Source organism: Gorilla gorilla, chromosome 3, assembly GCF_029281585.2.
Source record: "Gorilla gorilla gorilla isolate KB3781 chromosome 3, NHGRI_mGorGor1-v2.1_pri, whole genome shotgun sequence".
NCBI lineage: Eukaryota > Metazoa > Chordata > Mammalia > Primates > Hominidae > Gorilla > Gorilla gorilla.
Window position 1 is genome coordinate 107,657,719 of NC_073227.2, and position 14,565 is coordinate 107,672,283.

At 38.0% G+C, this 14,565-nt stretch overlaps 1 protein-coding gene across 1 annotated transcript in view; it reads right to left on the minus strand.

The window, feature by feature from the left end:
- Positions 1-204: 204 nt before the first annotated feature.
- Positions 205-14,565, minus strand: part of HSD17B11 (hydroxysteroid 17-beta dehydrogenase 11) — a 48,302-nt gene continuing 33,941 nt past the window's right edge. Inside the window, exons 6-7 of the mRNA XM_031010323.3 lie at positions 4,091-4,207; positions 205-961 (exon numbers count right to left, since the gene is read on the minus strand). Of these exons, the coding sequence (XP_030866183.1) occupies positions 871-961; positions 4,091-4,207 (208 nt within the window). The 3' untranslated portion in view covers positions 205-870. The remainder of the gene's footprint in view (positions 962-4,090; positions 4,208-14,565) is intronic.

A 14,565-nucleotide genomic window follows, 5' to 3' on the forward strand; every position in this document is an offset into this window, starting at 1 on the left:
TTGAAAATATTTTTCTTTTGTAGAAGAAACCTAACAAACCTACTAAATTTTTAAATTTATAGATCTGATCTTATAGTCCCATCTCAATGAGCCTCACATCCAAGAAATTTCCAGTTTTTAAAAAAAGATTGCACAATTTATTTTCCTTTAATTTGAAGGTTAAGTCATGTTCTGTTTAAGACAAAAAGATGGAAACACCAAAAGTTTAAGTGTGATCCATTTATTATTGCTGCCATTTGTGGGTACATTCTCTCAATTCTCCTTAAATCCCAGTGATGCTTTTATACTTGCAACACGTGTATCCACCTCTAGCTTCCCTGTGCAGAAATGTTTGGCATTGGAATGTGAGGTATCTCTCAGGAAACAGAGTGGCAATGGGTAGGATGAAACCTACCCATTGAGAGCTCATGATATTCATTGTGAAATACCACTAGATACAGTCCTTCATTTTATTTAGAGAGCTTGAAGTTTCTGATTTTATGTAGAACAGAAAAAGAAACACAAATTATACAAAATTTAAGTGCAATCAAAAATAAAAATATATGTTAAATAAACAGTTATGGTACAAATTTTGCAAAGCCTTCAGGTGAGCCACAAATAATCTTGGAAATTATTTTAATAAAGTCATTTTGGTTCTTTTTCTTCATTTTCCTTAAAGTCACCTCTAAAGGTATTTTTCTGTTTATATCATATGTAATCAGCTTTTGGCTAAAGAACAAGTGGTAGTAAACGAAGACTGCCAAAGCCTCAAAAATGATATTGAAGAAATGGGGATAATTAGAAAAAACAGAAGTTCAAACATTAAAATTCTGACACTATTAGATGACATCAACCTAAACCTGGTAAATCAGTTTTCAGAAAACTAGGTGCTTATTGCGCTTTCATTTTATATCCAATAACTGCATCAAACTTAACACTGATTTTTCGTTTTAAAACTGCCAGGAAACGCTCAGGAAGGATCCTAAAAGAAAGATATATGCAAATAATTAGAAAATTAATATTAAGTGCATTTGTAGAATACCCTCTTTAGAAATACTTTTAAGTTATCATGTATCGTCATGTTCATGTTAAATAAGATTAAGCATCTTAAATCTGAGTCACTACTATATATTCTTTCCCATTAAATCTATTTCCTTTTCAAATGGAAGAGAAGGCTTAGCCTTCTTTACAGTAGAATAACCTGAAGTAGTCAGTTTTTGAAACAAAAGATCTGAGGGAGGAGGTATAAGAACTGAAGAGTTGAGATACTAAAGACTTTACAAAAAGAAACCCGACATTAAAAAGGAAAAGAGAATAGGAACTAATTTTGTACTTTATAATGCAGAATATTATTAAAATGTTCCACTAAGAGACTGGGGAAGTAGAACTGCTAAATAAAAATGCAGACAACACTTTGGTTTTCAGCATAATGCTGAACCAATTATTTAACCTTTCAGTTTAAATTCCTCACATGTAAATGGAAAAATTAACATCTATCCCTCAGTGTTCTTTTGTGGAATCAATGTGTTACTATATTAAATAAAATGTCTTGGCCTGGCGTGGTGGCTCACGCCTGTAATCCCAGCACTTTGGGAGGCAGAGGCGGGTGGATCACGAGGTCAGGAGACCGAGATCATCCTGGCTAACACGGTGAAACCCTGTCTCTACTAAAAATACAAAAAATTAGCCAGGCATGGTGGCGGGTGCCTGTAGTCCCAGCTATTCAGGAGGCTAAGGCAGAAGAATTGCTTGAACCTGGGAGGTGGAGGTCGCAGTGAGCCCAGATCATGCCATTGCGCTCCAGCCTGGGCGACAGAGCGAGACTCCGTCCCCCACAGCACCCCCCCAAAAAATGTCTTGAACAGTGACGGACACTAGCAGGTCTCATCTTTTTTCTCCAGACACTACACTTAGAATATTTAGGGACTTGTCACATTCCAGTGGGTCTGGGAGAAAACAAAACAGAATATGTAAATCAACATAATAATATACAGAAATCTGCCTAGATGGCATGAAAAGAGGGTTTGGAAATATAACACCAATGTGACCTCATAACAAGAATTAGGGCAATGATAATAATAATAGTAGTAGTTATAATAACAGTGGCATATAACATTTATTGAGTACTTACAATGTACTGAGTACTTTTTATTTTATTTATTTATTTTTGAGGTAGGGTCTTGCTCTGTTGCTCAAGATGGAGTGCAGTGGCATGATCATGGCTCACTGCAGCCTCAACTTTCTGAGCTCAAGCAATTCTCCCACTTCAGCCTCCTGAGTAGCTGGTACTACAGGTGTGTTCCAACACGCCTGGCTAATGTTTTTGATTTCTAGTAGAGACAAGGTCTTATTATGTTGCCCAGGCTTGTCTTGAACTCTTGACCTCAAGCAATCCTCCTGCCTCAGCCTCTCAAAGTGCTGGGATTACAGGCGTGAGCCACCGTGCCCAGCCCTGAGTACTTTAAGAGCATTATTTTCTTTATTCGTCTCAGCCCTATAAAGTCCAGTTGTTTTCTCCATGTTACAGATAAAGAAACTGAACTTCAGATAAGTTAAAAAACTAATCCATGTTCATGTTGCAAGCAAGTCACACAAACACAGCTTCATTCAACTCCAGAGCACAAACTTTGAGTCTTTATGTTTAAAGGTCTAGAAACTAGAATTAATTTATTCAATCAACAAACATTTTGGTGCCTCTAATGTGTCAGTCACGCTTCAAAATGCAGAGCATACAGTGATGAAAAATAGGCAAAATTCCTTCTTCTATAGGTTTATATTCTAAGGGGCTGCGATCACTGAGTGCACACTTATGCAACATGACAAGTACAATGCCAGAAACATCACAGGCTTTAACTCATCTACTCACCAAAGAGATCCCTGAGCTTTACTACCTAAACCTCCAAGGCATGTTCATCATAGTTTTTAGCAGAAGGGGCAAGAAAGCCTAATATATGTCATGCTTTTCATTTCTTGAGTTTTTTGCTCTTCGCATCAGTAATTCTCAAAATATAATCTCTGGACCACTGTCTGTGGCAGTTGCCTATTAAAATACAGATTTCCGGTCCAACTCAAACATCCATGTTAAAATCTTTAGAAGTGAGATCAAGGGATCTATTTTTAAATAGACTTCCCAAGTGATCCTGATATCCCACTGACTTGGAGAAGCCCAGTCTAGGACAGGCAGCAAGAGGCTTTTTCTCCCAGCTGTCCTAAGGCACCTCTCCCCTTTCCCCTCCTTATGTGGCCAGCCTCATTGCCACACAGCTTTCCCAGATGAGGAATGAAGCAATGTGTTATGATGAGACATTCGTGAAACTAGTGGTTTCCAATCTTGGCTGGATAACTGAATCACCTAGAAAGTTGTTTTATCTCTCAAAGCCCAGGCCACACTCCAAACCAAGTCAATCAGAATTTGGGGGAGTTGGTCTCAGGCAGCAGCATTTTTTAAACCTCCCAGGTGAATTCCAGTGTGCACCAAAGTTGAGAGCTACTGCTCCAAAGAAGTGCTTCTCAAATTTTAATATGCGTACAAATCATCTAGGAGAACTTGTTGAAATGCAAATTCTGACTCAAGAGATCAGGAGAGTCTATATTTCTAACAAACTTCCAGGTAATAGTGATACTGCTAGTCCAAGAACCACACTGGAAGAAGCAAGACTCAAGGATTTCTAAAATTATAAAAAAAAATTTAGCAATTCATATACTTCAGTATGACTTTGCACAAAACAAAAGCTCAATGATTATCTGTTGTATCTTTAAATAAATACCTAAAACCTAGCTCTGGTCTCCTTTAATATCGTTGTTCTATGATTCCATCATGTAAAGATGCTTAAAAACTATCCTTCTTCAGAGTCATTCATTTATAGGACAAGACTTGTAGAAATATACAAATTTCTTTCTTTACAAAAAGTAAAAATGTGTGGAAGTTACTCAGTTCATTTACCCAGGAGCTGTATCAATCTTGCCTCAATGTTATTGAGCCTGTTATTTTTATTAAGTCAATTCCATTTAACTGTACTTTATCAACTGCCTGATTTAAATGTCAGTAAAAAATGTAATAGATAATTGTTATTTTACCTTTCATTTCTAAGGTTTCTTAACTGTCACTTACCTTTCCAATGTTGTTAAAAAAGCTATAGAAGATGGAATAAAAATCATCTTCTGCTCAGTCAGAATCCCATGCATCAGCCTGTTTACCACCTCCTCAGGTTCCAGAGTGGGTCCCAAACTGAAATCAGAGGCAGTCTTCAGAAACAAAATACTTCACCGAGGCTTCAGCTTTAGTTTGGTGCTAACCAACAGCTTTAGTATGGTACAGACACCATAACATAACTGATTTGTAGTGTCTAGCCTAGTATAGGTGCTCAGAAATGGTAGCTACTTTACCATTGATAATAATAATAACAATCATTCACTTAGTGCTTATCGTGTACCACACACTGTGCTAAACTTTCTACATAGGTTATTCCATTGACGTTTGACAATAACCTTATGAAGGCAATATTATAATTCCTATTCCACAAATAAGAATTATAGAAGTAACTAAGATTCAAATATAATTGAGCTAGATTAGGTCTGACAACTTTACTTTTAAACTTTAAGCAGTCTCGGGAAAAAAATCAGATACTATTATACAAGTTTGATTATATACTCAGTCTCCTTAGTGAACAATTCCTAAAGCATCAGAGGAATTAGAATATGACAGGTACGTGCCCACCTTTAGGCCCTTCATCTCCACATGATATGCTTATATTTATTAGGTTTTTGGTTTTTTTGGTTGTTGTTGTTTTTTTTGGTTTGTTTGTTTGTCTTTTTGAGGCAGGGTCTCACTCTGTCACCCAGGCTGGAGTGCAGTGGTGAGATCTCGGCTCACTGCAACCTCCACCTACTGGGTTCAAGCGATTTTCCTGCCTTGGCCCCTCAAGTAGCTGGGACTACAGATGTACGCCACCACTCCAGGCTATTTTTTGTATTTTTAGTAGAGATAGGGTTTCACCATATTGCCCAGGCTGGTCTTGAACTCCTGGACTCAAGTGATCCACCAGCCTCGGCCTCCCAAAGTGCTGGGATTGCAGGCAGGAGCCACTGCAATTAGGTTTTGGCTTTGTTACTTAGTTCCATGTTACATCTTTGCTATGTAATCACTCAAGTATATGTACCACAGACTAGCAGGTAGCCCCCAAAAAGTGGGTTTTAGGCTGGGTGTGATGGTTCAGGCCTGTATCCCCATAATCCCAGCACCTTGGGAGGCTGAGGCGGGTGGAGTGCTTGAGCCCAGGACTTCGAGATCAGTCTAGCCATCATGGCAAAATCCTGTCTCTACAAAGAAATACAAAAGAAAATTAGGCAAGAGTGGTGGTGCACTCTTGTAGTGCTAGCTACTCAAGAGGCTGAGGCTAGAGGATCCTTTGAGCCTGGGAGGCTGAGGCTGCAGTGGGCCATGATTGTTCCACTGCATTCCAGCCTGGACAACAGAGCTAGACCCTGTCTCTAAATAAATAAATAGATAGATAAGTGGCTTAAAAAAATCAGTTACAGAGGTGCACTTAGGAGCTGCACAAGAGTTAGTACTGATACTTTTTAACATTTTATTAATGACTTAGAAAAAATGATACATAATTAAATGTACTCATGAAATTTGCCATGCCACTAAACTATTTGGGTGGCTAACATTTTGGGGAGGCATATTTTTAATGTGTGTGTCTAGTTAAAAGAAGTGAGACACCAGGCGTGGTGCTCAATGCCTGTAATCCCAGCACTTTGGGAGGCCGAGGCAAGCAGAACACTTGAGGTCAGGAGTTTGAGACCAGCCTGGTCAACATGATGAAACCCCATCTCTACTAAAAATACAAAATTAGCCAGGCATGATGGCAGGCACCTGTAATTCCAGCTACTCGAGAGGCTGAGGCAGGAGAATCACTAGAACCCGGGAGGCAGAGATTGTAGTGACCCAAGATCGTGCCACTGCACTCCAGCCTGGGCAACAAAGTGAAACTTCGCTGCAAAAAAAAAAAAAAAAAAAAGAAGTGAGGCAAAAAGTACTGGATGTGCCAGGCAGAGTGACTCACGCCTGTAATCTTAGCACTTTGGGAGGGTTAGGCGGGAGGATCACTTGAGCCCAGGAGTTGGAAACCAGCCTAGGCAAGATGGTAAGATCTCATCTCAAAAAAACAAAAACAAAAACAAAAACAAAACTGGATGAAATTTTTAGAAATAAAGAATAATTCATTCAGAAAAAATATATATTTTGAAGTAAAACTGGGACAACTGAGAAGTATAATATTGTATTTAAAAGTGAGCATGTTATTGGATCCATGAAGGAGAGTAGAGCTTAAAAATATATGTTTTAATTCTCAGCACAGTTCATTCATTTATTAGAATATTGTGTTCACCATGGGACCTTGAAGCAATAGTATTACATATGAAAATCTTGGAGATTTGATAGGAGAGGAAATGTAATAATGAAATCGATGGCTTTTGGCCTAATGGAAGCAAAAAATCAAAGGCAATGGAAGCTTGCAGAATAAACAGGTAGGGGTATCAAGGAGGATGAATCCAGAAACTGAAGGATGCTATGCCTTGAAAAGCCTTTAGAGGGAAATTCATTTTGTAGCACATTGCTACCAGACTTCAATATTCTCAAGCTCCATGAACGCTTATAGACAGCTGTGTAAATAGAGCACTCTCTCATCCACACTGTGGCCTTGCTAACCTACCTATCAAGCGGTGCTGCATTCACCAAACTTTTCTAGTGCACGCGATTTCTTTACCTAAGGTTTTTAGCCCCTGTCAGATAACTTCTTATTGAAATATAATGACTGTTCAATATCATAATTTTAAAAGCCAAAAGAAAAGGCTTTCAGAAAAAACTCAATTTCTTAGCAAAATAATATCCTAATCATTAAAATGTCAGTATGTGGAAACATTTTTTTTCCCGACACGCTAAAGTTAACGAGAGTTACAAATCCCATTAAACAAATGTTCTTAATGGATTTTGTAGAAACTATCCAAAAACGCTTCAGGCCAATCTGCTGGGGTGGGAAAGGAGGGTGCATGTTGGGGTAGAGAAATACTGAGGGGAAAAGAGTATTTTCGTCTGAAGGATTGTATTTGATGACCTACTTTAACCACTTAAGTAATGAGTAATTTTGGGGAAAACATTTCAACTCTTTTTTTTTTTTTGAGACAGAGTCTCGCTCTGTCACCCAGGCTGGAGTGCAGTGGCACGATCTCAGCTCACTGCAACCTCCGCCTCCCAGGCTCAAGCAATTCTCCTGCTTCAGCCTCCCAAGTAACTGGGATTACAGGCATGTGCCACCACGCCTGGCTAATTTTTGTATTTTTAGTAGAGACGGGGTTTCACCATGTTAGCCAGGCTGGTCTCGAAATCCTGATCTCAGGTAATCTGCCTGTCTTGGCCTCCCAAAGTGCTGGGATTACAGGCGTGAGCCACTGTGCCTGGCCTCAACTCTTTAAATCTCAGGTTTTTGTTTTTGTTATTTCCTAATCTGAAAAATAAGGATAGTGCAGTGGTGCAGTGGCAAATGTTTAACCACTGGCTCTCTAGGGGACAAAAATCTCAGTTTAGTAGCATTTGTTGATTTCCACAGTGTAAATATTCCCACGACAACTAATTTTAAACTATCTACCTGACATCACTGAATTAAGTACTACTATATAAGCCAGCACCAGCATTCCACTGGGAATATGACGGTTAAATGGAAATGTATATATACAAGCACTTTATACTGTTACACTAGACAAATGTTACATGAGGCATTTTCTTATATAACATCTTTTTTATGGTACTAGTCAATAAAACTAATATCTTTCTGTGACACACACATACAAACTCCTAAATTTTTAGAGAAAAAATAAATTGTGTTATATATGTTACAGATGGGAAATTAGATGTTTTAAAACGATGTTCAACAGAAATAAATCTTGGCTGCCCCCAAAGTGATCAGAACACTCAATTACACTTAATCTAATAAATTCAGGTTATGCGGCATTGTTTCTATCATTAGTTGGAAAGAGATAACTTATTTCAGGAAAAAAACATTTAACTAAAAATTGCTTGCGTAGCTAACAAGAGATCCCAAAATATTATACACGAAGCAAAACCTGTCAGAATTAAAGGGAGGGAGACATAAGACAGTTTCAACAATAATAGCTGGGGACTTTATTTTCCACTTTCAAAAACATATTGAAGAACTAGACAGAAGACCAGCAGAAATAGAAGACTTGAATAACACTATAAATCAACTATACCTAACAGATACCTCACACCATCCCAACAACAGCAGAATACACATTATTCTCAAGAACACATGGAAAATTTTCTCCCAGGTAGACCATACGTCAGACCACAAAGCAAATCTCAATACTTTTTAAAAGATTAAAATTATACAAACTATGTTCTCTGACTACAATGGAGTAAAATCAGAAAATAACAGAAGGAAAACTGGAAAACTCACAAATATATAGAAATTAAACAGTACCCCTAAATAAACAACGAGACAAATGAGAAACCACAAGAAATTAGAAAATACTTTGAGGTGAACATAAATGAGAACACAACATATCAAGATTTATCTGATGAGGTGAGCATAGTGGCTCAAGCCCATAATCCCAGCACTTTGGAGGCTGAGGCAGGAAGATTGCTTGAGCCCAGGAGTTTGAGACCAGCCTGGACAACAGAGTGAGACCCTGTCTCTACAAACAATTTTTAAAAATTAGCTGAGTGTGGTGGCACGCACCTGTAGTCCTAGATACTCAGGAGGCTGAGGCAGGAGGATCACTTGAGCCCAGGGAGGTAGAGGCTGCAATGAGTTATGACTGCACCAACTGGCACTCCAGCCTGGGTGACAGAGTGAGATCCTATCTCAAAATAAATAAATAAATAAATAAAGACTCATGAGGTGCAGTGAAAGCAGTGCTCAGAGGCAAATTTATAGCTGCAAATGCCTGCATTAAAAAAAGAAGATCTCAAATCAGTAAAGTGAAATTCCACATTAAGAAACTATAGAAACAAAAAATAAAAACAAACCCAAAGCAAGCAGAAAAAAAAGACTGAAGCACAAATGAATGAAATAGAGGACAGAAAAACTACAGAGAAAATCAATGAAACTTAAAATAGGTTCTTTAAAAAGATAAACAAAATTAGCAAACCTTTAGCTACACTGACCAAGGCAAAAAGAGAGAAGACTCAAACTACTAAAACCAGGAATGAAAGCAGGGACATTCCTGCTGACCTTACAGAAATAAATAAGATTATAATAGAATACTAGGACAATTGCATGCCAACAAATTAGAAACCTACATGAATTATACAAACTCTCAGGAATACACAAACTACCAAAACTGACTCAAGGAAAAACAGAAAATCTGAGATCTTTAATAAGAGATTGAATCAGCAATCAAGAAACTTCCAGGAAAGAGGAGCCCAGGACTAGATGGCTTCATAATGAATTCTACCCGATGTTTAAAAAAGAATTAACACCAATCCTTCAAATTCTCCCAAAAAAATAGAAGAGGAGGAAATTCTTAATTCATTCTCTGAGTCCCGAATTACCCCAATACTAAAAACAGAGTAAGAGATCACATGAAAACTATTGACCAGTATCTCTTAGGAATATAGATGCAAAAATCCTCAACAAAAGATTGGCAAATTAAATCTAGCATTATATTAAAAGAACTACATGCCATTATCCCAGGAATACAAAGTGGCTCACCATACACAAAACGGTGAAATATACCATTTTAATAAAATGAAGGGAAAAAACCTACACCATCATCTCAGTAGGCATCAAAAACGCATTTGACATGATACAACGTTCCTTCGTGATAAAAACACTCAACAAACTAGGAACAGAAGGGCATTTCTTCAACCTGTTTTATAAGCATTTGTGTAATGCAGTCTGATTTATATAACCAAAATGGAGTAGCAAAGATAGTAGGATTTATTAAATATAAAAGGATGGGCTGGGTGCGGTGGCTTACGACTGTAATCCCAACACTTTGGGAGGCCGAGGCAGGCGGATCACTTGAGGTCAGGAGTTTGAGATCAGCCTGGCCCACATGGCAAAACCTCCGTCTCTACTAAAAATAGAAAAATTAGCTGGGCATGGTGGCGCGCACCTGTACTCCCAGCTACTTGGGAGGCTGAGGCAGGACAATCACTTGAATCTGGGAGGTGGAGGCCGCAGTTAGCTGGGTTCATGCCACTGCACTCTAGCCTGGGTGACAGAGCGAGACCCTGTCTCAAACATAAATAATTAAATGAATGAAAATATTATTGTTGGCCCATTTAATGATAAAAATATCATATTAATATAACATGGAAGTACTGTTTTTTTCCTATCATACTGGCAAAGATTAAAAGTGTGCTAAGCTGGGTGTGGCAGCTCACGCCTATAGACCAGCTACTTGGGACGCTGAGGCAAGATCAGCCTGGGGAACAAAGCAACACCTTGTCTCTAAAAGAAAAAATATATATATGTATACTTTTAAAAAATTTTAAAAACTATTTCTTGAAATTCAAGTTTATTTAACAAAAATAACTGAGCTTAAAAAAATAATTGGAACACCTGATTTACATTTAATTCCAATAAACCCAGATTATGCTGTATTATACCTTTATAGTAAACAGCTTCTTTGCAGTGTGTTAGCTGTATAAATATAAGAACCAATAAACTACATCTAAGATGTGCTCTCAAACAGAATTTAAGTTCCAACATTAATATGAAACAAAATATTTATAATTCAGCCATTTAGAGATTGGTTCAATTTTCTTTATTCAGAAAGGCCTCTGTAGCTTAATCTGAATCTCGGTTTTACTTATGGGCAAGTTATTTAATTTCTCTAAACCTCAGATCTCTCTCATCTACTGAAGAGGGACTAATAACATCTCCCCAAAAGTATTGCTGTGAGGTTTAAGAAAATGACATTTTATTTGGTGTCTGAAATGTAAACAGGTATTTAACGAGGAATACGTTCTCTCTTCTAATTAGAAGTAATAAGTTTCTATATTAAAACCAACTTCATCTTTGGGGTCTACTTTAGTACCAGCTTAGCCTCAAAGAGGTTCATATGTCAGGACCAATCTTCTAGGCCCTTCCTTAGCCAGGTTTATATTCAGCCTAGAATCATCTTAGCCTCTGTTCACACTTTTCCTCCAGAGTGGGCTTCCTAATTCTTTTTTAATGGCACTAGTAAGTTTTGTCAGGAGAGGGCGCTGGAGCCCACATTAAGGTCAGCTCTGTGCGGCCTTGTCGGGGGCAAGGTTAAAAAATTCATTTATAACTTTTGAAAAAAGGATGTCTGTTTTTAACTACTGAAAGACAGTATGACTTAAAAACTTGACTCAAATATGTTATTTTAGTATCCACATACTGAAAAAGAAATTGAGGAAACTGGCAAGTTTTATCTTCAACATCTGCTTTCAGTTTTAGTGAAGCTTATCCTCACTACTTTCATTCCTCAGATCCATTTCCCAACCTGAAAAACTTATCTGTCCCTTCTCTTCTCTCTTCAGACTCCAATTAGGGTTCTCTTGTTTAATACTGATAAATTTAAACATTGACCTCTAAAATAAACACTCTTACTTTTGTTTTCTAACAAAAATTGTGTATTAAAAATAGATTTTAAAGAGTATTTGATAGATTCTTGGGGGCTTGAGATCTTTGGACAGCTCCCAAATTTCTGTCTAACGTTGGCTTTCTGTTCTGCTTCCCTGTGGGATGACTTAAATTAAGTGTATTTAAAATAGAACCTGGGGGCCGTGGATCAGCTGTCAAGAGTTCGAGACCAGCCTGACCAATATGGTGAAACTCTGTCTCTACTAAAATAATAATAATAATAATAAAATAGAACTGTTACGCCAGGCATGGTGACTCATGCCTGTAATCCCAGCACTTTGAGAGGCTGAAGTTGGGAGAATGACTTCAGCCCAGGAGTTCAATTGAGTTCAAGGAGCCCTTGAGCCCAGCCTGTGCAACATAGGGAGACCCTGTCTCTACAAAAAATGTAGAAATTAGCCAGGTGTGGGGACACATGCCTGTATGGTCCCAGGGACTGGGGAGGCTGAGGTGGGAGAATAGGTTGAGCCCAGGAGGTCAAGGCTGCAGCGAGCTGTGATTGTGCCACTGCAGCCAGCCTGGGTGACAGAGTGAATCCTTGTCTCAAAAAAAATTAAAAAAAGAAAAAAAAGAAAAAAAATTAGAATCTGTTAAGCCTTCAAGTGGCCACACTGAATATTTTTCATTAATTTTAAATACATTTTCAACAAAGGCAGCTGAATTGGGGGGAATATGGGGAAGTTTGAGGGGGCAGAATAAAACTTAAAAATTGAATCTTGGCTGGATGCAATGACTCATGCTTATAATCTTGGCACTTTGGGAGGTGAGGTGGAGGTGGGAGAATTGCTCAAGGCCAATTTGAGACCAGCCTGGGCAAACAGCAAAATCCTGGCTCTCAAAAAAAAAAAAAAAAAAAAATTAGCTGGGCATGATGGCACACACACTGTAGTCCTACTCAGGAGGCTGAGGTGGAGGGTTGCTTGAGCCCAGTTCAAGGTTACAGTGAGCCATGATCACACCACTGCACTTCAGCCTAAATGAGACCCTGTCTCAAAAACAAAACAAAACCAAGCAAAATTGAATCTCATCATTACAATAAAATTGAGAATCCAAAAGTCTATCCAAGTAAGCATGTGAACTTATAATATGAATTTAATATCAGTGAGGAAAATGATGTATTATTTAATAAATAGTACAGAAAACTCATTAACTATTTGGAAAAAACAAACTATACTGTGACCTTACTTCTTAAATCAAAATAAATTTGGGTGGGGCAATGATTTAAATATGAAAAATGCAACCATAAAATATATGCTAGAAAAAATATGGGTAAATATTTTCAAAAACTTGGAATGAGAAAGACCTTTCTAAACACCTCACAGAACCTAAAGTCCATGAGAAAAAAATCCCTAAGAAAATTTTAATGTAAAACTAAATGAAAATAGGCTTAAAAGCAAACAAAAAACAACTGGGGAAAAAAAACATATGCAACAGATGTGATATATAAAGGGGTTTCTCAAATGTATGAAGAATTCTTTCTTATGTATCAATTAAAAATCTCTAGAGCTCAGCTGGCATGGTGGCTCATGCCTGTAATCCCAGCACTTTGGGAGGCCAAGGTGGGCTGATCACTTGAGGCCTGGAGTTTGAGAACAGCCTGGCCAATGTGGCGAAACCCCATCTCTATTAAAAATACAGAAATTAGCCGGGCGTGGTAGTGTGTGCCTGTAATCCCAGATACTCAGGAGGCTGAGGCACGAGAGTCGCTTGAACCTGGGAGGTGGAGGTTGCAGTGAGCCGAGATTGCACCACTGCACTCCAGCCTGGGCGACAGAGTGAAACCCTGTCTCAAAAAAACCAAAAAACAAACAAAAACAACTCTAGAGCTCAATAGCAAAAAGTGAGCTGATGCCATGAAAATAGGCAATTCATAAAAGGAAGTGCAATGTCCAAAAACCATACGCAAACATGAATGTAGCTAGTCATCAGGGTAAAAATAAAGATGATTCTTCGCGTACTGGATTGGCAGTGATTAAAAGAGTCACAGAAGGCAGACTGATGAAGAAGTAGAGAGTAAGTTGCTCTCCCTGCACTGTGGGTAGGAGTGCAAATCAGTGCAGCATTTCTGGAGAGGAGTTTGGCAATATGTAGGAATTTTTACAAGTTATATACCCTTTGGCCCAGTAATCCCCCTTTATGAGTCTACCTGAGGGAGATAATTATCCAAACGTGAAAATATGTGTGCCCGAGGATGCTTATTGCTGATTTGCTGTTAAAAATCCAGAACACTAAAAACAACCCTAAAATCATCACTAGGAGATGCTATTTTTCCCAATAATCAATACAATTTATTATAATGCTCTGTACTTTATTAGATGTCTATAACATAATGCTGAGAGAAGTATGCAGTATACTTGCTGCTTCCAGGACCCCATGTGTAACATATGCCAGTTATAGAAAATTCAGAGAAGTCTAGAAGGATGTTTATCAAAATTTTGAGAGTGGTTTCCACTCGATAGAGGGTTTTAAGGAAATTAAAAAAGAAACTTTTTGATTTGTATTTTTCATTAACATTGGAATTTAAACAAGTATGCATCATGTTTACAAAGACATTAAAGCTATTTCTAAAAAGAGAAAACATTAAAAATTATCTTCAAATTAATCCTTTATAATTTTATTTTTTAACCAAGTAAAGAGTATGATCTGGTACTCCTTTCGGAGGCTAATCTCTAGATTACCTCCAAGGGAAGTGTTTTTCACATGTGGTCTTGGGTTATCTCTATCAGAATCACCTATGATAATCACCTTTTTTAAATGTAGAGTTCCAGGCTCCCTTCCCTGCCACTACCCTACCCCAGCCAAACCCAGTAAGTCAACATATGTGAGGGTGAAGCCCCAACATAGTTCCCAAGCACACCTGGTGACATGTATGCATATTTAAGCCTGTGAATCATTACTCAGGAGAAGAAAAAAGGAAGAGTTAGCAAGTTTACCAATGTCATTCATA